Source organism: Anarhichas minor, unplaced genomic scaffold (assembly GCF_050575085.1).
Source record: "Anarhichas minor isolate MPS153535 unplaced genomic scaffold, ASM5057508v1 ptg000011l, whole genome shotgun sequence".
NCBI lineage: Eukaryota > Metazoa > Chordata > Actinopteri > Perciformes > Anarhichadidae > Anarhichas > Anarhichas minor.
The window spans coordinates 13,555,718-13,581,820 of record NW_027466457.1 but is presented as its reverse complement, the minus strand read 5'-3'; the positions used below and the strand labels follow the sequence as shown (position 1 = coordinate 13,581,820).

The 26,103-nt window shown below is 41.7% G+C and overlaps 3 protein-coding genes and 1 long non-coding RNA gene across 6 annotated transcripts; 2 read left to right on the top strand and 2 right to left on the bottom strand.

Annotated features, from left to right (window-relative positions):
* Nucleotides 1-788: 788 nt before the first annotated feature.
* Nucleotides 789-11,780, top strand: LOC142947734 (monoacylglycerol lipase ABHD2-like). 2 transcript variants are annotated; one of them, XM_076089515.1, is made up of 11 exons: nt 789-1,045; nt 1,451-1,519; nt 2,334-2,564; nt 3,301-3,476; nt 3,916-4,083; nt 4,724-4,907; nt 5,003-5,095; nt 5,503-5,604; nt 5,751-5,820; nt 6,539-6,623; nt 9,721-11,780. In XM_076089515.1, the coding sequence occupies exons 1-11, from the start codon at nt 933-935 to the stop codon at nt 9,981-9,983; spliced, it is 1,554 nt and encodes a 517-aa protein (XP_075945630.1). In that variant the 5' UTR covers nt 789-932; the 3' UTR covers nt 9,984-11,780. The 2 variants fall into 2 exon arrangements, with proteins under 2 accessions (XP_075945630.1, XP_075945631.1); XM_076089516.1 differs by having other exon boundaries at nt 950-1,045; nt 1,405-1,519.
* A 711-nt stretch (nt 11,781-12,491) lies between these two features.
* Nucleotides 12,492-20,936, bottom strand: rlbp1b (retinaldehyde binding protein 1b). Of its 2 annotated transcripts, XM_076089520.1 has the most exons (9): nt 20,683-20,936; nt 18,247-18,298; nt 17,251-17,294; nt 15,880-16,008; nt 15,087-15,291; nt 14,692-14,870; nt 14,380-14,538; nt 13,964-14,074; nt 12,492-13,796 (listed from the first exon to the last, which is right to left on the bottom strand). In XM_076089520.1, exons 3-9 carry the CDS (start codon nt 17,260-17,262, stop codon nt 13,668-13,670), a joined length of 924 nt encoding a protein of 307 aa, XP_075945635.1. In that variant the 5' UTR covers nt 17,263-17,294; nt 18,247-18,298; nt 20,683-20,936; the 3' UTR covers nt 12,492-13,667. The 2 variants fall into 2 exon arrangements, with proteins under 2 accessions (XP_075945635.1, XP_075945634.1); XM_076089519.1 differs by lacking the exon at nt 20,683-20,936 and having other exon boundaries at nt 18,247-18,986.
* LOC142947737 (uncharacterized) lies at nt 17,308-23,367 on the top strand. The gene is made up of 3 exons (XR_012953410.1): nt 17,308-21,952; nt 22,135-22,263; nt 22,709-23,367. It is a non-coding gene; the product is annotated as an uncharacterized LOC142947737 (long non-coding RNA).
* isg20 (interferon stimulated exonuclease gene) lies at nt 21,071-25,376 on the bottom strand. Its single transcript, XM_076089518.1, has 4 exons — nt 25,251-25,376; nt 23,496-24,145; nt 22,688-22,888; nt 21,071-21,944 (listed from the first exon to the last, which is right to left on the bottom strand). Exons 2-4 carry the CDS (start codon nt 24,063-24,065, stop codon nt 21,744-21,746), a joined length of 972 nt encoding a protein of 323 aa, XP_075945633.1. The 5' UTR covers nt 24,066-24,145; nt 25,251-25,376; the 3' UTR covers nt 21,071-21,743.
* Between the last annotated feature and the right edge of the window lie 727 nt (nt 25,377-26,103).

Here is a 26,103-nt window from a genome sequence, read left to right as displayed (position 1 = left end):
TTCGTGTGATTTCTCACGTGTTCTCACTGCATTTTAAATATTAGAATGGTTTGCTAATTGTGGGTTAAATTGCGATGAAGTAATGTGATGGGCCTGGAAAGGTTATTACTTACAATGTCATATTTTCTCCTAAATACAGTGTCACCATGTCATAAATACATTATAACAAACCTATAATCAATTTTAGAACGATCCTACACAAATATCAGTAAGAAAATATTAAAAGCTCGATTAGGGCACTGTGAACCACTCATTGGTGGATGGCGCCCTCCAGTGGTCAAATCACTCAATGAAAGAGGGTCTGACTGATCCCTTGAAACTGAAGTGACATTAATTACTGCCCCCAGTTCCATTTTGTTTTTAAACCGGCTTTAAATATGCAATAACCATGTTGTTGTTGTAAATCCTACATAGTCTGCATTTGTGATATCTCCTTGCGTAATAACTGAGTCTTGGTAGTGAGTTTATTTGATCTTAATCAACTATAAGCCACTAAAATATCCGTTATATGGTCACTATTTGTGTGTGCGATTATGTCAATGTGTTGTATCTATAACTGTTATGTGTGTCACTGTGAAATAGAAGCTTACAATGGTGGCGGACATGTATCTGCCCAATTAAACCACAGCATGTTGTAACAGTAAATGAGACGGTTAGTTTATCTGTAGTAGGAAGTAAGCTAACCCGCTGTCCGTCATGCTGCCTTCATGTACGGCCGGATTTCAAACGTACAATCGACGAGTACGGAAGCTCCAGCACGTTAGGGCTCAGAAAGTGGGTGCTTGATTCATACATAAGCTTCCATAACTGATTTAATGTGCAGGTAATAGATATTAAAAACCCTAAATCCTGTAAAAAATATGCTAAAATATGTTGTTTTTATTGTTGACTCCCGTAATACCTAAAACTCGGAGCTTTATAAGAGCACTTCAATGTGCCCTGAGTTCCCTGCTGGTCAGTCGCTCCTCTGCTGTAAACAGACGGTGAGCTCAGCTCCAGTTGGATCCGACCAGAACCTGGACAAACTACCCCAAAAACAGCGATGGTAAGACCGGAAATGTTCCCCGTGTACTTTTTAAACCTACATTATGTACTTTACGTAAAGTCCATGTGGTGTTTGTGTTTCTTGAAGCCTCCAGCTTCACCTCGAGCCACTTCAGGAACAGTTTTAACGCTACCTGAGTGACAAAACAAATTCTTCAACAGACACCCGAGGACACTTGTTTATGATCTTATTTAAACTAACCAGGAACACAGCTGGCTGTGTGTTCTATTCTATTCTATCCATTTCTAGTTTTTGTAAGTTCCGGTTTTTGTCGTTCATGCATTATAAATGGTTCTAAACGTGACATTTCCGCAAATGATATGCTGGTTTTGTCTGTTTTTGTGTTTTTTCGCTCTGAGGGCCTGAAACCAGCAAGTTTTTACAACTGAGCTTAACTGTTTCCAGCACTGAGGGAGCATCGACGGAGAACAAGGAGGGACCACGACCACTGCGTTTCCTTCAAAGTCACACAAGGTGGGGAACAAAACTTTTTAAATCAATAGAGGGCGTCTCCGTTAATTATTAATATCATCAAAAGTGGCCAGAATAATTGAAGCATGAGTTTAAAATGGTCAATGTCGGTATCAATGCTTTGGAATTAAAGCACCCAATACCCAGTAGAGGAAATTAACGCAGTGAACTAAATCACTGTACTTAACTGCAACTATGAGGTACTTGTACTTTACATAATATAAATTATAAAGTGAAGAACACATTTAATAGTATATTATTCTATAATGAGCCATCCTGGAAAGAGTACTTTTACTTTTAGTACTTTCAGTATATTTGATGCCAGTACATTTGTATTTTAACTGAAGTAAACATTTGAATGCATGACTTTTACACATAATTGAGTTTTTCTTGCTACTTTTGCTCAACAGGATCTCATTATTTTTTCCAACTCTGTAAATACCTGATATTTGGTGCCAATATTTATGCATTGTGTGCAAGTCATTGCAGGTCTGTTGCAGAAAGTCTGTTTGCGGGATCAGAGATTATGATCTGCAAACAGACTTCAGACCAACGTGGGTTAGTAAATCTTTCCAGACTAAACGTAGTTTCAGGGTTAGCACGTCTCTAAACTAAAGCTCACGTGCTGAGGAAGGCAGAGCCCAAAACCATCACATCCAAATATCTAAAGTTATATTTTTATTGCTCATTTTTCAATCAGTCAATTTTTTCAATTTTTTCAATCAAAACAGTCAATGTCAAACTACTGTCTAGAAAACACTCCACCTCCTGTAAGCTCATGCAAGTGAAATGCTCTCCTAACATGCTGTGCATGCAGGTCCTCTCCTGTGTCCACAATGACCCTCCTTGAGGACCCGGACATGGGCAGCTTCGGCCCGGAGCTGCCGGCCATGTTCGATGGCGTGAAGCTGGCAGCGGTGGCAACTGTCCTCTACGTCATCGTCCGCTGTCTGAACCTGAACAGTACCACAGCACCACCTGAGGTCGGCCACCAGGACACACCGCTCAGCCGCTACCTGTTCAAATCCTGCCCGTTGCTGACCAAAGAGTGAGTGTTAACTATCATGTAGTCTCAGTTTTAAAGGGAATTACTCAGCGAGTAAACTGTATGGTGGCCTTCAGGGGACATACAAACACAAAGGGCTCTCCAGAGCCAGTGTTTTGGTTTGTCCGTTCTGGGCTTCTGTAGAAACATGCAACACGGCAGACTCTGTAGATACAAACGACTCATTCTAAGGTAACAAAAACACAACAATTCGTAGTTTCAGGTGATTACACACTGATGAAAACGTTATGAATATTATATTCACTTCTGCCAATAAATCCCCCTAAATCCTACACACTGTTCCTTTAATACTTCCAGGCTATTTCACACAGTTAGGAACCTTTCTTAGCAAAAGAGACAATTTGACACTCACTCAACTTCAACCACTTGAGACAAGACGGTACATCATTTTAAAGTTATGCTGAATGTTGTTAGCTTGAGACCCGCTTGATTCTAACACATTTACAAGTACACAGGAATAAGGTCACAAGAGTTGCATGATTTGGTGGATAAAAACGTCAACCACAAATAAGCAATCTTGACTGACGGTGCCTGTAGATTAGTCTGCCACCTCCTTTAGCTGGAGTGGTGTATGTATGTATGTATGTATGTATATATGTATATATGTGTATATATATATATATGTGTCTGTCTGTGGCGCAATACTCTGTGCTGGAACATCTTCAGGGTGGATGTTAACAGCTGTGATGTCTAATATGGAGCTGGTATGTCTCTTCAGATACATTCCTCCCTTGTTGTGGGGTAAGAGTGGACATCTCCAGACGGCCCTGTATGGCAAGATGGGGCGTGTCAACACTCCGACGCTCTACGGGTTCCGCAAGTTCCTCCCGATGCCGGACGGGGCCACAGCCACCTTTGACCTCTTTGAAGCTCGCGGAGATCACAGCACAGGAGGTCGGTGGCAAATACCGGTCGATCTGGTGGAGCACCCAAGCAGCCGGCTTCGGACTTTCTGCATGTTTAGGATTTAATCACACAACCACTAATCTTCTGTCTTTTTAAAGCTTATTTTTGTAAGAAAATATCACAGAATATTGATTTTATTGTCATGTCTTTCCACCTGAGTTTTACGTGCTTGTTTGGATCGCGAGCACATCACCCTGAAGTAACTAGCGGCTCATAATAATAATAATAATAATAATAATAATAATACAGTACAGTATGCAAAAGCTGGAAGACCACTAATGAATGCCTAGAGCTGCGCATTTCAACGCAATTCAACGCACGCACGCAGATGGCGTCTACTTTTACGCCCACACATGACTCCACTTTGTATGTTTGTGTTCCCTCCTGTGTGCGCGCGCGTGTGTGTGTGTGTGTGTGTGTGTGTCAGATGACGTTACCATGGTAATCTGCCCTGGGATCGGTAACCATAGCGAGAAGAACTACATCCGTACCTTTGTGGATCACTCCCAGCGGCAGGGTTACCGCTGCGCCGTCCTCAACCACCTGGGAGCCCTGCCCGACATGGAGCTCACCTCGCCCCGCATGTTCACCTACGGTAACGAGGGAAACGTCCCGCGGTAGACTTACGAAGGACCGCTTCGATGAAATGTCACAGTTCAAACCGTGATGGGGAAGATCCCGTCGTTGCGTATCTGATGTTGCTTCTCTATAAAGTGAGGAGAACTAAGATTAGGGGAAGCAAAACGAGGCAAAGTAGATTTTAATCAAAGTTGTGACATAGAAACAAAAACTGAATTTCACAAACTTTTTTTCATACTTAAAGGCAGGGCTGGTAATCTTCTCCAGACACAATTTATTATTTTAGTTCTCATTATATCCTGACGGCAATCAATGAGAATAGAAATGCATAAATAGATACTCTGCCAAAAAACAGAGAAATAAATCGATATCTGTGGCTGTTGCAGGACGCCGCTAGCTACGATAGCCATGTTTGTTGTTTACGTTCAGTATAATAACTTTGGGGGAGTGACTGAAGGGACCGGCTGTCAGTGATGCCGACTTTCTCACTTTGGGGACTTTTGGAGCCAGCGCTTTCATCGGAAAAGAGTTGGCAAAATTAGGAGTTTTCAGTTGTATAATTTTTAAATCTAGCCGACTCTTGCTAGTTTACCAACCCTGTGTTATTGTTGTTATAGTATTCCTCACAGATATTAAAGTGTCTCTCCTTCATTCAGGTTGTACCTGGGAGTATGCCGCCATGGTGGGCTACATCAAACGAGCGTTTCCTGAGACGCTGCTGGTGGTTGTGGGCTTCAGCCTGGGGGGAAACATCGTCTGTAAGTTCTTGGGTGAGAGCCCATCCAACCAGGACCGAGTGCTCTGCTGTGTCACCGTCTGTCAGGGTTACAGCGCCCTCAGGTTGGTGGATGGAAGGACAAACAAACGATCAGAACCAGGACTTGATATGAATAAAAATGCATAGATTGGGATACTGTATGCATTTGTGTTCGCAGAGTCCAGGAAACGTTCCTCCAGTGGGATCAGTGCAGGAGACTCTACAACTTTATGCTGGCGGACAGAATGAAGACGCTCATCCTGTCACACAGGTGGAGAAACGCAACAACTGTTTCTGAAGTCAGAGACGTGTTAATCCTTTCTACTTTGTGTCATTTCATCACACACAAGTGGCAGCATTGCTTTATTCTGATTTAGTTTGTCAGAGAGCAAAGTCTTGGATGTATTGAGTCGTTTCCCTACATTACTTATTGAAGTAGATTTCTGCAGCAACTCACCAAGATCAACATCCATCTAGACTGTCTGTCTATTGGTCAAGTTTAGACAAGAAATCCATGCTAGATGTCAGAAATAGGCTAATAGTGTGAATTCCAGCAGCCATGAGTTGCTGAATTATAAGAAATGTCTCTGACATCGTTAGACGGGGCTTACCAGCCACTCAAAGATGCAGCTTCTTGCCCCGATTTGTCTAAATACCTTTATTTGTATTGTTCAACAGGAGCAGTTTGCTCGGCCTGAACGGCAGCAACATCGGTGACGTGGACCTAAACAGACTTTACGCAGCCACGTCTCTGATGCAGATCGACGACAGCATCATGAGGTGCGGGGAGTTTGGGTGGATTTGATGTTTTGATTTGGCTGCTGGTGGCCTCCACGAACTCTCCAGCTCTGTCACTGATGGTATCTTACCTGGTTTAAATAAAGGTTTATTAATAATAATAAATTATCACACGATTCGTCCTGCAGGAAATTTCATGGCTACAGCTCCTTGAGTGAGTACTACGAGAAGGAGAGCTGTTTGAACTACATCCACAAAGTGAGTGTGTAGATGTTTACTTTGATATACTGCTAATGCTACTACTACTACTTTTACCTCTGCTATGCCTTCAGTCACTACTGTGTCTACGCCTGTATTACTAGTTCTACTGTTACTACTATCACTACCTCTACTGCTTCTACTATTACTACAATATACTTATTCTTGCTACTATAATACAGCATTGACAGCCTTCCTCTTAACCAGGTCGATGCGTCCTCACTGCTTACAGTAATTGTGTGAACATTGCTTATTTGCTTTCTTCCCGAGAGTCAGATGAGAAGATTAATACCACTCAAGTCTTTGCGTAAACTATGGAGTTAAAAAAACAGGGGGAGGGATTAGCTTAGCTTAGCATAAAGACTGGAAGCAAGGGGCAAAGAGTTAAAAAGATTAACTACATACCAGCAACTCTAAGGGTCCATAGTTATCACATTGTATGTTGTTTATTTAACCTTTACACAAAATTAATTTACTGTTTTTTTACAGTTTGAAAATTAGAGGAAGTTCTGTGTTGGGTACTGATTTTACTGCTACAGAAGAAGTTGCTACTACTGCTGCTGCTACTACTGCTTCTAATACTTTTACTGTTGCTACTACTGGTACCACTGTAGTACTATTGCTTCTACAACTACAGTACTACACTGACTAACCCTCTACTTTAACATCTTCTACTTATACAAAGTCATTCAGAAACAAGTTGTTGTTTCATCTCCAGGTCACTGTGCCTCTCTTCCTGCTGAACTCCTTAGACGACCCGCTCATTCATCCGTCGCTACTGGAAATACCACGCGCACTCGCAGGTTTGTGTTCATTTCTAACTATAATAGTTATTAAAAGCTTTAATATATTGCTTTGGCCATGATTTAGAGTTATTCAATTACAATATTTCATGTGTTTTATCTAAATGGATGAAAAGTAAACCTGACACAGAAATATTAAAAGCATGTATTCAGCTAATCTTTATGGCGAAGTCATTTTTATTGGCTCATAAAAAAACATGTTTTGGTAGAAAAGCCTTCATCAGAGTGTCATGACTCAGATCAAAGGCTGTAGAAGGGATAGTTTTGATAGTTTTGAAGTGACGGTTCTGACGTATTCATCCATAGTCAGTGTATTACTGACAGTAGGTGATGGTCGACATGTTTATAGAATCACACGGGAGTTACCGAACGGAAAGCAAGCAATGTACTGCTGTGGACGGGGGCAGCAGCAAAACGTATTTTAGACACTTAAGAAAAATCCATATCAGGTTAAAGTCCCGCCAAACTCCATTGGGGGAAAAAAACTGTATTTTAACCAGATTTTTAACCTGGCAGAACCACTGGAGTTGCTGCATTTATCAGTTATTTAATTTGTGTGACTTTGGCTTGGTCGCATTCACCAAAGTCACAAAATAACTTTGATTTAACTTAGAACATAGATTTAGGCAGCGGCAGACAAGCAACTCTTGTGTTCTGCGAGTTAAAATAAGCTTTTTTTCCAAAGGAGTCTGGTGGCTTTGGCGAAAGTATAGAAAACGGCTTCAGTTCCCCCTCGGTAACATAGACTGTATAGCTGTCTCACAGCAAGGTAAACCAGCAGAAATATTCTCAATATAGAGTTCACGTAAACGTATATTCAGTTTTTAGGAGGGCCTTTGTCTCAGGTGGCTAAAATACATTTTGCTGCTGCCCTGGCCATCAACAGTACATTGCGTTCTCTCCGTGCGGTCAGTCCTACCTGCTCCATGAGTGCAGACTGTAGGCATCTACTGTAGGTAATATGACTATAAGTACCTCATACAACCCCACTGAACTATCCCTTTAAGTAGCTTTAAAAACGGCCTTAGTACACTGTTCAGAAAATGTGTCGCATGTAAATGCAACATATAATAAAACGATAATGTTCAAGAGCAGTCATCTGGAAGTTTGCAGTATGACCTCATCCACACACTTTATTATGCGGAGGAGTTGACTGAACTGTTGCTATGGCTCATATTTGTTTGTTTTGGGTGTTTCCTAGAGAATGACTGACTGCAACAGTCAAACATTGTCTTCACAGCGAGACGAACGGAGACGAGTGTTTGAGTAAATGCCCCCGTTGTCCTCCCTCTCCTCTGGAGCCGGACACTGGGGCCGGAGTCTTAAGTGTCGATAAAGTCTTGTCGCAGCTATCTGCTCAACAACACCGCCCAGCCCAGACAGTCTTGTTGAATTTTTCAGGGCCATGTGATACGACTAGGCTGTTGGATTATATATTGTGTGTGTGTGTGTGTGTGTGTGTGTGTGTGTGTGTGTGTGTGTGTGTGTGTGTGTGTGTGTGTGTGTGTGTGTGTGTGTGTGTGTGTGTGTGTGTGTGTGTGTGTGTGTGTGTGTGTGTGTGTGTGTGTGTGTGTGTGTGTGTGTGTGTGTGTGTGTGTGTGTGTGTGTGTGTGTGTGTGTGTGTGTGTCACATGCTCTGGCCCCTATGTGTTTAAATCAGTGTGAGTAATGACCTAAACCCTGACAAGTGGAATTCTAAACTTGTCTTTGACTTCAAAGGAGTTAGTACACGTGGCTAGTTTTTTTTCTTTACATGCTTATTATTAAGTTAGAACTGTGTTTTCATCCCCTGAATTTAATGATAATACTTTCCTGTGTAGACCTCATGCACACAGAAAGGGAACCCACTGAAAGAACAAATGTTGCTACAGGATTTCTTAGTTCTTGAAAATTTGCCTTCTCTCTTTTGTGACAATATTCTGTGCATATGTGTGAATGTGAGCGTTGTTTATGTGTGTGTGCATTTACAAAAGAAGAGCTAAGGTAGGTAGAGAGTGTAGGTGGTGTAGAGTAACAGAAAGGGAAAGGAGGGCGGTATATTTCTGTGCAAAGTGACTTAATAAAGTGCTAAAATAGTAAAGCCAAATACTGTCCCCCGAATCCCCAAATATGCTTTCACCTCCCAGTTAATGTTTTAAAAGTCAACAGAGTTCACAGTCTTAGTTGCCACTGTTGGGCTTTATAAAATCAGGGAGTGTATCTTTGATTAATGATAAATATTTAAGTAAAGCTCCTTTAGTTGTGAGCCAGTGTTTCCTTCAGGAGCCGTACTGTACAGTTTGGTGAATATGATTTGTTGGCTGATGGTTCTAGTCGGTGAATTTAAACTCTGTACAAACAATGTCATGTTTGGCTCTGATGATCGGTTCATGGCTTCAGTAGTGTTTGTGCTGCTGGGATCACGTATTGTTTTTAAGGCCAAGCCCAGAAGTTTAGCATCACACTGGTTCCCTCGACAAGGAGCCAACAGATAGATACACCGATTATTGAAGAGAATTGCCTCTGCGGTAAACAAGTTTATGATACTTACAAGTTTTGTTCATCAAGATAATCTTCCCAAATGAACACCACTTTTATGATTTTTGAAGTGTGAATGAAATCAGCAGGGATAGAAAGATGTTAGGCTACAAACTACACCACGGTGGCATTAGTGCAAGTGTACACAACGAGGCGGACCAGTCGTCGTGATGACGTTTTGTAATCTCATTTAGACACTTTTTAGCAACTTCCTGTTTTAAGATATTTAAAAGCTTCAAAATTCACAAGAGGGGTATTTACTGACGTATTTAATCGTAGAACAAAACTTAAAATATCTTAAGCTTGTGTTAAGCACAGACTTTATTTCAGACGTATAAACAAAAGAAAATTCTAAACTTTGACTTCGAGACCAGGAAACAGGAAGTGCAAACCTGCCCACTCATTCCTGCAGCATGAACGAGCCCCAACGTTTTATCCTGTTAAAGTTACTTCTCCTGTGTTTACACAGCTGTTTGTCACGATGAATGGGCTGGCACTACATTAAGTGTTAGCCATACTTCAATAGTAAATACTGCAGAGTTAAAGATATATATTATCTTACCTCTCCTTCTATTTGTAGAAAAGATGCCCAACGTGATGTTCGCCCTGACCCAGCACGGAGGCCACCTGGGCTTCTTTGAGGGAGCCATGCTGTTCCCTCAGCCCCTCACCTGGATGGACAAGGTCATAGTGGAGTACGCCGACGCTCTCTGCCAATGGGAGAAGAACCGGCCGGCCTGTCAGAGGAGCAGCCACCAGGACATGAACTCCTACCTGAAGAGAACAGGGGTAACAATCAGTGAGCAACATAACCTTCATAGAAGTCTGGAGACTAAACAATAGACCAAAACTACAGAAACAAGCTCCTCTGTGTTTGCTCTGCTTCAGCACTAACTTCCTGTAATGTAGGAAGTCTCTATATCAGATTGGAAAAGGCGAAGTTGGAGTGGACGTGCTAAATTATGTATTGAAACTCGTGTAAGATACCTGAAAATGTAACGCGACCCCATGTTGAATTGGTCCTTCCTCTTGTTCCCAGTTAACCTCCAGTGAAACACGAGTTCACCCTCTGCTGGCTTTTGGCAGCTGCTGCTCCTTGAGTCTGGAAAGCAGGGTGATATAATTAGTAGGTGGGGGGGGCGGCATCAGAGGATGAATGTGACCTCTGACCTGCATGTAGTAAGAGAAAAAAGTTTATTTTTCTACATGAATAACTACTGAAAAATTCATACGTCATCTCGCATACAAATAACACGACTAGAATAACTGAAATATTAATAAAAACTGGAAATTTAACTCCTTAAACCTTTTAACCATAATATACTTTAAAATACAGCTGAAGATCCATCAGTTATATTTTATTATTTTATATTAAGTGCCTAAATGTAAATGTAAATTTGTAACACATTCATTTGGCTTCTCATGAATCATTGAGCGACTGCTCATCAGCAGCAGTGTGACGTGATTCATGGCTGCTCAACATCGTCTGTCGTGTTCAGTCAAACTGGAAATTTAATTTAATTAATATTGATATAATATGTTTCCATTAAGAGAAGTTTGACGTTTTTATTGCAAGAAAAATGTGTTAAATAACACCCAGTTTAGTTTATGTTGTTGAGGCATAATTTTGCTCAGTTTGTCTCTTTGTATTTCCATTGTGTACGGTGGACCACCAGCAGTTATTGTTGCTGCTGACCTTCTGAAAAAGTCTCGGTTCAGGACAGAGCTGGGTCAAACTGTGTTTACAACAAAAAGCAGAAAAGAGAGATAAAGTGGGACTCAAACAGTGAGCGTATTGGATTAGAAATCCTGTGGACTCTCAATTCATGCACTTACCAAGCAAATGGACCAAAGCACTCTTCACTTTTCCAGAAAAAGTATCTCAACGTTGAGCTTTTTTTTTATTTTATTATTTTTTTTAAAGATTTTGCTGCCTTTTGGCCTCATGTGACTCCTTTAAAACAGGCATATGGCTTTGCCTCAAACACAATGGAAGTCTCATATTCGACCCACATCTCCTGTTAACTTTGAACAAGGGCTAATTGATACGTTTCGTTTCTTTTGGGGGGGGCGGTTAAGCTGCTTATTGCTACATACCGGATGGGTGGAGTTTGTCACGTGAAGAGAGGAGAAAAGACAGCAGACACATGAATCTGTCACACAAAACGTACCTCTGTTTCTGTCTAATGATACGGTATATTACTACGAGAACTGTACTTATGATTATAAGTCTGAAAAATGAACAAAGTAAGAGGTGGAGTTTGTGTGAAGAAATCACTTGTGCTCTGCAGTTTGTTCTGGGCCTTTGGTGTGAATGTTTGCTATATTAGTCAGTTTCCTGTGAGTAACATCCTGTCTCCTGGAAATACATGCTGCAGACTCTTAAGTCTTATTAATCAACATATCAACCATCAGATTTAATGCAACTTTAATTCTCTGCCTTTTTTTAAAGCCGACTGTCGCCTGTATCAGCACCACTGTTGTGTGCGATATGTTTCGCCTGCACTTTAATGTCTTTATAGTTTTTCTTTATCAGCATCTGGGTGTAACGTTTATGATCTAATCTTAATGGGTTTTGTGCACAGTCATGACTGATTAGTCATATTTAAACTCACCCATGAATAAATGTTTTTCACATAGGTTTTTTGGTCTGTTTATTGTAAACCTCTTAAGGTTTTCCTTTTCTATCCAGAGCATGTCTGTCAGTCCACCACTTTGTCCAGAGTGAGACATCTCAACAACTTTAGATGGATTACGATGTAATCGTGTACAGGCGCTGTGTACAGCCGATGACTCCCACTGACTTTGGAGTTCCTGTAACTTTTCCTCGAGAGCCACCATCTGGTCAAAATTAAAAATGTTCTAAAAATAATTCCTGACCAAAAACCTGCAAAAGTAATGACATTTCCGCCAGCTTTAGTTTAAAAAAAAAAAAAAAAACTATTTTTCAGTGCTTTTGCACATACATTTGGGTATCTGGAGTGCCCACCAAGCCACAAACTTTTGTGGCTTATTTCTGGTAGCAAATCAAAGCAACTGCTGCTTTTTGGAGGCTGAATACCGGTATATTCAGACAGTACGAGCGTAGTGCGGGTGTGTTTTTTGAACATTAAAGCATGTAAACATGTTCTGGTAGAAACCCAAAATTCAAGTTTGAACCTGAAAATGAGCACATGTCCCCTTTAACTTTAGTACTAATTAGAAAATATGAGCATGCTAACACACTAAACTAAGATGCACGCTGACTCATTTAGCTCAAAGCACCACCTGAGTTCAGTCTCACAGAGCCGCGAACATTGTTGTTGAGTCTCGGTCTTGTTTAGATTTGCAAATTGATGCAAAGACTACACCTTATATTCATATACAGTTTATTGTACATTTATTGACATTTTTTTTTTGGTGCACCAGGTAGCACAATGGGTGAAACATCATAATATTCATATTGAAGAACAATCTAAAAAAACACACGAGAGACCGGCACTTGTTGGCACATCAGCCTTGTACTTCAAGGAGAGACCAGAGGGTGGAAACTCAGAAAGCTGGGACCTGCCAGTGTTGAAACAAGCTGTGTGGGTGAACTACGGTCCAAACAAAGCACAAACTAAAGCAGGCGGTAAGACCGCTCAAGTGACCTAACGGGGGTCACCCTGTGTGTTCTGACTGAATGTTTTCTCCATTTATCCTTCATGAAATGACATTAAAAGACTTTAATGTATCTGACTGGTCAAAGAATCAAACAATGTACTTTAGATTAAAGACGGCCACTCACTTTATTTCTTTTGAGTTTTATATGAAAATCAACTTGCAAAGGCTTGAAATCTGCTTTCGATGCGTAATCCACCACTGAGCAGGACATGTGGTCACCGTTATTATTCGATTAGTTCCAGTAATGCTGCTGTCAGCATTAAGACGTGTCCTTGTTGGTGACTTTTTCAGCAAACTCTGAGATCTCGTGTGTGTGAATCCGTAAAACAACGGACACCGAAAAGAATAATCTGAATTTACTCTTTCCAGAGCTTCTTTGAACACAACAGCAGGGAAGCATGAAAACACTGCCTGCCCAAATCTGCTTTACTGTGCAAAAATAGCAAATGTATCAATAAAACAAAACATGTTCATGTTCATTGTGATGAATTGTCTAAGAAGGTTGATTTTCACACTATGTTGCTATGAAGTGAAGTCAATGGTTGCCTGCAAGGGAGAACATCTTAAATCTTTTAGAATAATCTGCAAATATCTAAAGCAAACACAGTCTGTAATTAATGATTTGAAACCAGTGTCTCCAGTCCCTCTAAGAGTAGAGATAAAGTAAGGAACATGACAAACAAATGGTTTGTACAGAACACCGTAGAGAGGTTTTCTGTTGGCCTGAGCTTTGTTTGGACCTCTTGAACACAACATGCACTCGAGACTTTCATTCATTTTTTTTTTTTCTTACAACTGCACAGCTAGATTTGGGCTTTGGATATCCACAGTCTGTGGGGTTTGTCATATATAACGACCCTTCGCAGACGGAGGGCGGAGGTTTTAGTCGAACAGCTTGGCTGCTGTGGCCTTGCCGTCGTACTTTGAGCCTTTTCCATCGAACTCGGAGGGAAGGATGTCGGCGTCAAACTCCTTGTAGTAGTTTTCCAGCTCGTCTCCGTGGACGAACACCTAGAGCAAGGACAGCAGCTGTTAGAGGCGTTTGAGTATTTTCACCACCTGACTGTTGAACATGTGAGTTGTGACTGGTCCCTCTGACATGGTTGCATGTGATAGACTGAAGGGAGGAGCAGCGGTGTTGCAGTCGGTCATTAAAGGGCCGTGTTTGTCTGACTCACTCTCTCTAGCAGCTTGCTCTTCATGAGTGGCTTCACCACATTGTAGGTGGTGGTGAAGTACCAGGGCTGGTGGATGAAGTGCACGGCTTTGAAACGAGCAGGGAACGAATCCTGGAAGAACAAAAGTGACGTGGTTTAGTGACGTAATAAAACATTCACTGAAGAGGAGTCCTGCAGAAAGTACCAGTTGTTCCTGCAGTTAAAGTTAAATGCCTTGCTCAAGGTGATTCTCCAACCATTCAGACATGAGGAATAATCCACACAATCTTCTGAGAGGAATGCGGTAAGAATAAGAAAACAAAAACATATTTTCTGCTTAACTCTAATTTACCACCTTTTAAAAATAAGGCTATAAAAACCATCTGATCTCGGCTTTTCCTCCGCAGCTTTCATTTCTAGAACATCCATCCCCCCACCTGCAACATGTCCACCATCTTCTTGAGCTCCGTGGGTTTGATTCCCGACGCCTGCTGCATGGTGAAGCCCTTGAAGTTCTCAATGATGCAGAACCCGTTGATCTGAGTCTCCTCGTTCTCCAGCAGCTTCTCCAGGATCACGCAGTAGGCACGCAGGATCTGAACACACACACACACACACACACGTATTTGTGATCACATTGTGTGATATGAAGAAGAATTTTGACAAGATCCAGTGGTGGAATGTAATTAAGTACATGCTTTTCTAGGTGCATTGTGGGATATGTTGTCACCCAGAAACCCCCCACTTACCTCATCAAATGTGATCTCCTCATAGTCCCAGTTCTCGATGTTGAAGAGCAGAACCACGCGGCCGTATTTGTCTCTGCTGGGCAGGATGCCGGGGTAGCCGGCCTCGATGGTGCTGCGTACGGCCTCGGGGGTCAGATTCTCAAACAGCTCGGGGTACTCCTTCCTGAAGCGCACGTAGCCTGGGTGGAAACACGGGAGCACATTCTGGGGTCACACCGGGCTCAACTTTCATTTTGTTCAATAACACTTTAGTATATTAATTCACCATTAGGGTCAGTTTAGCATGTTTATTATTGCTTTGTTGTGTTGGATTCATGTGGTATAACTAGGAGTTAGAGATTCTCTGGTGGGAAACATGCTGTCAGTATCTTCCCTTCAACCTGTTTCTAACGTACCCTTCATCAGGTCGAAGGCTCTGGGCACGTCGTACTTCCTGGCGCGGATAAAGCGGACCAGCAAACTGTCGGGTTTCTCCCCAAACGTGTCCTGCACCCCTTTGGCCAGGTCGTCACCCGCATCTGCCTTCTCCTTGATTATTCCTCGCAGCTCCTTCACCGCCGAGACCTTCTTCTCATCTGTCTCGTTCAGCTCGTCCTTGGCCTGTAGGGAGAGCCAGACCAGACAGTTAGGCCACAGCCAGCTTTGCTTTTATACAGTTAAGTGACATAACTGTCGAAAAAAAAGGTTATTTTACTAATGTTGCCAGAGAGGAGGACTGTTTGACAATGCAATCTCATCAATTTGGTTTAATCTGACTCTCTAATTGGTCTTATCACGAGGAAAACCACTGCAGTAGGGTTTGTGTTACTTAAGGGGAACAAAAGTTGTAGCAAACATCTGCATCACCAGGCTCTCTTTAGCTGCCCGTGTCTGCTGATGTTACACGATAAACTCTTTTAGCTTCATTTCTGGAGTAATCCTGGTCATATAGTTTAAAGGAGCAGTGTGTAGGATTTAGTGCCATCTAGTGGGGAGGTTGTAGATTGTAACCAACTGAATACCCCTCTGCTCACCCCTCCCTTTCCAAGCGTACAGGAAAACTATGACTATTGAAAACAGTTATGAATATTATATTCCATTTCTGCTAATAGATCCCCTGAAGTGCTACGCACTGGCCCTTTAACAAATGTGAACTAATGTTGTGTCCTGATCTCTCTGACCTGGTGATGTGAGAACAGGTCTGGTTACCTTCTGCTTGGTGTGGTCCGGCAGGCTGGCGCAGGGTTCAAACACTGGCCCGTGGTCCTTGACGGTGAGACGCTCCAGCTTGGCCCTGAGAGCCTGCTCCTCCTCCGACACCATACGGTAAGTTCCACTCTGAAAAGAGAGTTTCGCCGTAAGAGCAGACGACAGCAGCCGTTTTGACCATAACGATAGCTCTGTGATGTAATAGCTGTAAGAAAAGGCAGTGTGCTGTCTCGAGTACATTTTCCTTCCATTGTAGGATTTTAGGGCTCTACATAGAGCATGCTTATAATTAAGAAACTCAAATTTTAGAGTCAAGCATTCTGTAGTTCTTTGTAAATATAGTACATCTTATTAATGCACTAGCTGATGTATGAAATACAACTGACAGTTAACAGCACAGTTACAAGGCCTGGATATCGTATTGTTTAGATACTGGAGCCTATTCAGCACCTGACTTTCGGTGTTACTAAAACAATACTTTCCGATCTAACAGTTTAACGACAGAGGGTGTCGTATGCTGTACAGATTGTGAAGCCCTTTGAAGCACATGTGTGATATTGGGCTTTATGAATAACATTCTTGACTTGACTTGAAGCCAAAGTTCTTAAACGTTGAATGTATAAAAGACTGGAACACACAGACGCAAACACAACCTGACCAGGGCTCGACAGTAAGGTCTGCATTCTGAAGAAACTGGCAACCAATTGAAAACCACTTTTTAACATGTAAAAAATAGGGACCGCAAACAGCAAAATATGCACGTCTAAATAAATATTTAAAAAATATTTGTTAGATTAGTTATTGCTGTTAGTCAGAACTGTAACCAGACAGCGCTGCACGTATGTTTGTGTGCACAGGCATCTGTAATAGAGACAATGACGGAGCAAATCAAGTTGTTTGACTGTGGGGTGTCAACATCAAAAATGGAAAACAAAACAAAACTATGTTGCTTTGGATGGATGTCAGTATAATTCACTTGGTTGTGCCGTGTGAGGATTAAAACGCGTCTTATCCACGCGAGACAGAACAAAATGCCTGTTCACCGTGTTGCAGCAGCAATAATCAATAGGTCTGTGTTTGATTAATCTCCTTCACGACTCACGAGTCCAGCAGAGCCTGTAAATACACGGTAAGGACTACAAGCAGAGATTAGCAGCTACAGGTTCTGTTGACGGCACTCGTAACAATGGGCTTTGGTTTTGAGAAATGTTGAGCTTCAGCTGAGTCCATGTTACTGGAGGATGAATAGGTATTTGACAAACAATCACAGACCTTTCCTCCCGTTACAGCTCAGTAAAGTAAAGTATCGATACTGATTAGTTCTCTCTGAGACTGACACAGTTTTGAAGAATTAAAAATGCAAATACTTACAACCACAGCCATGTCTCCTGCTCTTTATATCAGTGTTGTACTGTCTGGAGGAAAAACAAAACAAACAATTGACACACTGTGCTCCACTTTAATCCCCCTTCATCCCACCGGCTCTGCTGTCACAAGGTACCTTGATTCGGCTATATTTAGCACTTGCCCATTCCTGGATGGTTTATCAGGAGATTTAAGGTCGACAGTCTTTTGCTTTCATAATCAACAGGCTCACGGTGGCTGTTAAAGTTTAGACTCTTTATTAGTATCATGACGACAAATTCTGCACAACCATCGATGCTGAGAAATTTAGTCGACTATTTCTCAAGTAAAAATACAAAACACAAGCTAGCTCTTTGTAAGATATGCGACAGAAAATGTAATATCTTTGGCTTTTAGACTCAAACAAAACGAGCAGTTAGAAGGCGTCACCCTGGGCTTCAAGCCGCTTAGGTTTCCACTACACTCAACCTGCCCTTTATAAAACAAAATGAATAATAACTAGCAGATTAATCGATGAGGAAAGTATTTGTTAGTTGCAGTCCTAACAGAGAGGGAAACTGCAATGTACATTTGTATGAACATTATTTTAAATTCTCAAATGCATTCATTGAGCATTCATGACTCATTTTAAAGTAAATGACTTGTACTGTGTCTCTATAGCATATTCTATAAAAGACTCAGTTGATCCAAAGCAGCAGAGCTTTGCATTTTTGGGATTGTTGTCACAGCGGGAATGCAGCTCTGAAGCTCGTCAGAGTTGGTCCCATGATGCACCGACTGAGTCTTGCAATAGTCTTCACTTAATTACACTGAGCACTCAAATACCTCACGACACAGGAAGAACATTGTGTTTGGGAGTCAAAGGCAGCCACGTGTCCACATTTTCTTTGTTTCATGCCACTTTAACAAAAGACACCCAGAGGAGCTGCAGAGATTCAGAGTCGTACAACATCTGAGGAAGAGAAGAGAAGTGAAGCAGCATGTCGAGTAGAGGAGTCTTACCTGAGGCAGATGCGAGTCCCGGGGCGTCTGTGTGGAGCGAGGCGGACGGGACCTGTAATTTGTAGCGTTGGGATTAGTGGCGTCACACCAGATTACGTCCCACTTTTTTCTTTTCAATCAGCATAAAAGTGGCGGAGGGTGGGAGGAAGTGATGGCGAGGGAGATGTTGGCCAATGGTGGAGGGGCTCCCGTGATGAAAGGCAGAGCCAGCGCACATTTTGGATGAGGTCATTTTTTGAGTACACACTTTAAGAGGTGGTTTAAGGGATTTGATTGAATTCCAAGGAGACTTGAGTGAAAAGTGACCATTGTGGCTGCTGATTTCCAGTTTAAGTTCTGCAACGTGATCTCGCTCTTGTGAGAGGTGGTGTATTCAAATGGTCTGCGTCACATGTTTAGAGACGTGATGTTGATTGGGAGTTCAGGTTCTAATGTTGTGATACTTCTCAATGGGACCAGCAGCGATAGGAATTACTTTCTTTAATTAGTCTTTAATTTATTAAACAAAGGGCTGGGATTAATGTCAGAGATTGATACAAGATTACAACAGAAGAAAAAGAGACTATAAAAACAAACGTATATAAACAATAAAGTATTAAATATTAAGCGTATAAGAACATATATATATATATGGTTTTGTTGAGTTGTGTGTGTTTTGGTCTGTAGTTTCCATCAGATGCATGCACTCTCATTTTTGCTACATAAACTATTACATTCACTCAGCAACTGATCGATTAATCGCTGCTATTTAGCAGTTCACTAAATATAATCGACATAAAAAGGTTTCAGACCAGTTTTACAATCTGGACGCTTCAGAAATCACATGAGATCTTTGCTTTAAAACGAGAGATCCATCATTCTGATTGAGGAAAAGCTTCAGAATCTACTGAACACATTTACACACACACACACACACACACACACACGCCCAAAGGATTTTGGATTTAGATTTGGGTGCATTTATATCAGTCAACACGGACCCTAAACTATCCACAATTCCCTGTGATCAGATTAGTTCTCACATACACAAAGAGTAATGTTCAGGTTTATATAATGTGATCAATCCTGTGAGCACTTCATCTAATCGGACACACGTGTACTCAAAAGAGAAATCTCCAGATTAATCTCAAGTAATTGAGCAACAGAGGTGTGTGTGTGTGTGTGTGTGTGTGAAAACAAATTAACAAAGAGCCACTGGACGGTAAATACAACAGGGCGCTGTAATCGTAGTAATTGCTGTATTTTTTGCTTTTGAGCTGCTATTGAGTGAAATGATTTTTCTGTCTTATCAATAATTGAAATACTGCAACAGTCAAAACATCCTCAGTGGCTTAAATTAAACGTTTGTTAATGTTTTATCATTCACTGTTCAGAAACACCTTTGTGCATTCATTTACTAAGTAATCCTCCCTCATAACTAATAAAGCTTTGGGGCCCTCAGCAGGATCTTGTTTAAGGTAAAAATAGATTTTAAAAAAGGCTTTGATTTGAATTAAAATATGTAATTTCAGTTCACTTGTCTGGCCCGTCCACGCAGCTTTCTGTAAACTCAACAGTCTGCAGACACGCAGACGCAGCCGGCTGTTCTCTCTTATGGTTGACATTTGGAAGTCGGCCATCTTTCTCTCTCCGACCCTGGTCCCGCTAACGTCACCACCACACATTTTCCTCTTGACACGACGACGAAGGAGCAGGCAGCCAGCTAGTAATCTGCTAAATCAGGCCTGATCTCAATAAAGCGATTTGGGGAACAAAATTAGATGGATTGGGCAAAACAATGCTACCCTGTGTTTCCTCCTTATGGCCTGAGCTGTGGGGCCAAGTTCAGGCTTTAGGTGTGTGTGTGTGTGTGTGTGTGTGTGTGTGTGAGAGAGAGAGTTCATGGGTTTGTAAGACAATGCTATTTAGAGCCACGGAGCATGAAAGAAACGTACAGCTCCACCTGCACCGTGTTCCATGTTTAGATAGTCAGAGAAATTATACACAATATATTATAATCTAGCGTCACGCTGACGTCTTTAGACCTTTACAGCGTTACGTAAAGCTGTGCAGCATTCAGCTCAAAGACTCACACGAGTATTTCAGTCACTGGGACTTAACTGGGAATGCTGGGAGAGAATTCATAATTAAAAAGTGAACCCGGAGCTTTTGTTCCGACTACAAATCTTCACACTATAGACATTCTTTCTCGGGTCAGCCCACCTTTACTGCAGTGGACCTACTTGGACCTTGTGCCACTAGAAGATTTCAGAACCTGATCCAGTGTTTGTGAAACTCTAACAATGTTTCCCAACACTACCAGAGCTGAGGTTTCATCCGTTAATATGCTACTGCTGCCGTTAATGCTGATCTGGCACTGGATCAAGCGTGACGGCATAGTTGGGTGTTTTTCCCCGCTGCAATTAGCGTGAACCTTAACGTAACGATTCAACCCACCGCATAAAAAGTATCCTTCATTTGGGAGTTTCTGTCCACCTGATGAGGCCGGTATTCACTCTTTTAGCTCCATTTTCAGTCACTGTTGAGCTGAAGGGAACAGAAGAGTCGGTCGATAATTCTCTCTGGGTTCATCGCTACAAGAAACACTTTATGATAAAAAATAAAAGCCGCTTTCAGTATCATACAGTCTCAGTCTTCTTCTCTGTACCTTTAAGTAAAATCACATGAGCTTCTCTGCAGAGATCACACCAACAGTTGCTTCTATGTGCAAACTGAAACTAAACCAGAGCGCAAGACGTTTACAATGACATTAGGAAAACCAGTGTTACATGTTTGAGGTGTCAGTGTGTTGTCACATTCACTCACTGAAACCAAACAAAGTCAGTTTCAGTTGAACTGGATGACATTTTATTATGAGGACCTTTAAGAGCAGCTTACAGTGAGAGGTAAAGAAATACCAACATTACAATCCACAACTGTTGCAATATAAAACCTTTAAGGCCACATAGACGTGGCGGCAGCTGCAACAGCTTAAACTAGTTGTTAAAATGTGTTCTTAGACTCTGAAAACACATTTTAAAAGCTTCAACTTGTTTAATCACAGCAGCATTTTAAGAAACATCTGAAAAATGCAGTTTGTGTTTTCCAAAACACTATCTGTGTCCCAAGATCAGTTCTGTGGCCCATTGATAGTAACATGTTACCTTTCAAGTCAGAGCAGATACTTTTTAAGAACCCCTAACTATTCATATAAGTTAATAACCAACATCTGTCATTCTAAACTCACGAGGAAAAACTGTGCAGGTAAATATCTGGTATCCAATCATGTTTAACATGTTTAAAAGTAATAAGTTAGCGTTTTAATTTCCCCCAACGTGATACCGGACATCTTCTCATGTGAGACAACGCAGATAATGTACTAAGAGTTGATTTACTGTCAAGTTATTTTTGAATTCACATTATTTATTATCTGAAGTTGCTCTGATGAATGTAAATCACCATGTAACGTACTCTGTTGAGGTATTTCCAACTACAGGTGTCTTGTGAATACTCTCCTCTCATTGGCTGTCGGCGATGGCGTCATGCGGCCAGTACTCGTCCTGCATGTAGTGGTTCGAGGAGGCGAAGCTGGGTTCGCGCGGGGCGTCTTCGTCCCTCAGCTTGCTCTGCAGCTCGCGCTCCCACTCGCCCTCCACCAGCTTGTAGAGATCGAGGGAGGCCAGAGCGTCCTCCACCGAGCAGTGACCTCTCCGCCCCACCTGGCCAGGTAGACACAGACCCGGGTCAGCGTGTGTCACAAGCAAACCACACTGACTTCAAAAACAGACTACCCTGTAGTTATGTGTACATAACATCAAAAGGAAAACCATTCTCAGATACACTTCTACTTGAACTGTTTCTGACGACCATGTCTTCCAAATTTTCTTTAATTTTGTACCAACTATACAGCCCGACCAACTCTGGATTTTAGAGGCCGATACCAACATGAAATTCAGATTGTTTGCCGGTGAAATCCTTACAATGCCAGGTGTCAACTGTAACGGTTGCTCGCTTGGGGAAAGTAATCTCTGTGTTCAGGCAAGTGTTTCTTTACCGTAACCCTATTTTCTGTAAATGATTTTCCTTTACAAACACTTGCTGCTTTCAACAAAAGCAGACAAACATGCTGACAGCTCACTGGGCAACTGGTTCGTGAGCTGTTCAACAAGTTTATGACTTCTCACAAAAGCCAGAAAAACCAGGATCACTGCACTTTGATACTGAGGGACACTACATCCACACACACACACACACACACACACACACACACACACACACACACACACACACACACACACACACACACACACACACACACACACACACACACACACACACACACACACACACACCAAGTAGTTTCAATGAGAACCTTACTTATCATAAAGTATATAATATCTGAGATAAGCTATTTATTAATAATATCACATATTTACGGTGTAAGAAGTGTGAACATGCTCACCTGTATCCTCCTGTTCAGCAGTCTACCGGCCAAGATCTTGAGGGAGGAGCAGCGTTCGCGGGGGAAACCGGCCAACCGGCTGAGGTGGCGCGTCGTGCACGTGTCCCTGACCATGTGACCTGGGTGGAGCAGCTCCAACGCCTCAAAGTCGTTGTAGATGGAGTGGCCGACGACCACTTTGCCCTCCAGTATACTGAGGATCTACAGGAGAGGAGCCACGCAAGTGCAGAGGAGGATAAATGAAAATGTGGCTGCCGTTAATGACCACGAACGAGTCGGAGTGTCAGCTGGGTTTAAACTCGACAGTTCGGATCCCTTTGACCAGAATATGGAGCTTAATGTACGATTTAAAATGCACAGAATGTTTCCCAGACCCATCCTCAGGCGGAGCTGGACTTTTGTCTTTCTGTGAAAGGTTATATTTGTGATATCCTTTCAGACATACAGGAGGTGACCGTCTTCTTAACGTCACCAAATGTCACATTTTATCATCGGAGTTGTTTATAGTTCTACATGAGTCTTGTGAAGAACACAAGCTGCTCAGCATACTGTAATATAATGCTAAAGCTACCAATGATCGCTGGAATAACTCTGCAACACGACCCCGTTGTGTTGTAATTGTATCGTTTATGGATTACTCTTTGAATTAAATGTTTTAGTCAATAAACTAACCAACCTTGGACATTGTATGTTGATGTATCCACATTTCCTACACTGACTTATTCATTGTAAACAAAGTATTTAGAGAGGAGGAGATAATAAAAGAAGGAAGCAGTAGATCTCAGATCTAAAAGCCAGCAGGCCTCACCTCCTCCCTGGCCTGAGCGAAGGCGATGGCGTTGTGCAGGTGATGCCTCCGGATGCCGCTCCAGCGAGTCCTGTAGTCTGTGACGAGCTGACACGGTCGGACATACTTGTCGTACAACACGCTGCCGCGGTAGTCCAGGATGCTGCAGCGGGCCAGCTCGCTGCAGCGCCCGCCGGGCCCCGTGCCGACCATCTCACAGTCCAACGCCACCACCGTGGTCGGGCACGAGCTGAGACACGGTGAGCTCCGCCCGCTGGCCGGAGGACTGGCCTCCGAGGAGAAACCACTGTCCATCTCCCAGCTGTCTCTCAGGGCTGTGTCTAAACTCTGGTGCTCAGAGGCTTTAGGCTCAGCGAGTCCAGGTTTAGACGCATCAGCGCTCTTGTTTTCAGAGTTCAGAGAGCTTCCACTTTCCCGGTTTGCGTTGCTCGATTTTGCTTTTTTGACCGGTTTATTTGTATCCAGATGTTCGTCGTGGTTGTCCATTGTTTTCCTCTTCACGTTGGCAACCATTATGTCCTGCTGGCATTTCTTCCTGGCTGTTTGAATCTCCATGGCGTGAAGCATCATGGATTGTTTTGCACGAGGCGGCTTTATTCCTTTTTGACGGCTCTGCCATACTCAATGGAAACCGACCTTGAAGTCATATTCTGAGGAAATAAAAAAAAAACACAAAAACATCCCGATTATCATTAGAAATAAATCTAGTTGATGATCATGACTAAATCAGGATTTGTTTTTCTAAATTTGCTCCGATAAAAGGTTGCAGTGCTTCTTTTGTCCCTGGGGTTGTTGTTGGTTCATATAATAACAATAATAATAATAATAATCTTTATTTATACAGAACATTTCATACAGACTATGTAGCTCAAAGTGCTGTACATTCTAAAACAGAAAACCCTTTTATAGAGCATGCATTTTGCGATTACATTTTAAGTGTAATTAAAAAAATGTGTGTGTGTACATGCAATGTTATGGCAACATACTAAATGGGTACATTGCTTATGAGACCACGTTTGGCCGACAGACTGACACCGACAGTACGCATAATGCAAAGAAATGGTTTTATAACACCGAGCACTAAGAAAGTAAATTAGTAAAGTGTGGGAGATGTCAGAGAAGCATTATATAAGATACGGGAGGACAAACTCCGTTCTGTTTGACTGTGCCACCAAATTACATTTTAAATTCCGTCAGTTTAAAACCTCGCTCGTAAAAGCTGCACAAAAAACGTAAATTAATTAACGTGAATCGTCGCTAGTGATACTGTAAATCCCGTATGTCTGTATGTACGACACACCAAATTATCGTGTGCATAGAACGTGACTCCTCGAGCCCGGTGCCGTGGTGCGTAGTAGCAATCAGCACGTGACCAAACCACCGTTATAAACCCTTATTATCAATTTAAAAACACGTGGCAGGTGAGTTGTAACGAAACCGCATTTAACATTTACCCTAAATGGTTCATAAGAAGCGGGAACTCGTATACTCGTAGGTAGTGTTAAACTTTGGAGCCACGGACAATAACATGTGACAGATATTTCAACGTAGTTTGGTGTTTAGCTAGTTAGTTCTGGAAAACCGACTTTAGCTAGTTAACGTTAGCTGAAGAAAGAGCCACGTCTAACAAGACGTTAAACATAACTCATCGAAGAAAAACATTACGAAAGACTAATACAAATATATACGTGTTGACAAAACACAGAAGAGTAACGTTCGATATGACATAAATACGATTTAATAATTCTACGTTACCTTCCGAGGTTGCATGTGCGATCTCTGTACATGCCCGGTGAAGAATCCTCTCCTCGCAATCCGATTGGCTCATTCTCTTTTTCTTCTGGTGTTGGACAGGAAGTGTTCAACTGTCAAATAAATACGGAGTCGCCGCCAGCTGGTTGAATACGATATTGCCCACAATAATGTTTCAGAAATGCAATATTTCGTAATTTAACCACGTAAATATAATAGTGTAGTATCAGCCAATCTCTATAGGTTAATTTAAAAAGTCAGTGAGTCCTATATTCTGCCTCAAATTCAGACAAATGCATTAATATTTCATGCACGGATCTTCGTGTTAGTCTTTATCTGCAATTTATTTTGTAGTGAAACAGGCCTAACAAATACATTTAATACTGTAAAACAAAAAAAATCAGTAATGTTTGTCTTTTGCCTTTTTATCCCAAATTGTGTAATTATTTAGACCAAAACCAAATTCAGTCCAACGTAGTTTTTATAACCGCATGACCAAATTTATGACAAAAGCTAAAAAATATATATAAAAAAATCAGATTAATATTATTCTTCACCAGTTTTGAATGAGTTATTATTTTTCAATAATTGTTAAATTGCATGAAGGAAAAAACATCTCAAATATGGCTTCTGAAATGTAGGATTTTCAACAACTTATGTGAAGATATTTAAGACTTTGAAGTTATGGATAATCGTTTACCTTTGACATAAAAGACTGAACAATTAATAAACAGATTAACATGTAGAAATTGATTTATAGCCCTACATAAACAAAGCTTAATACAATATAATACAATATTCACAAAATGTTTCTTCCAAGGCTAAAAGGGGCAGAATGATAAAACACGGGTCATGA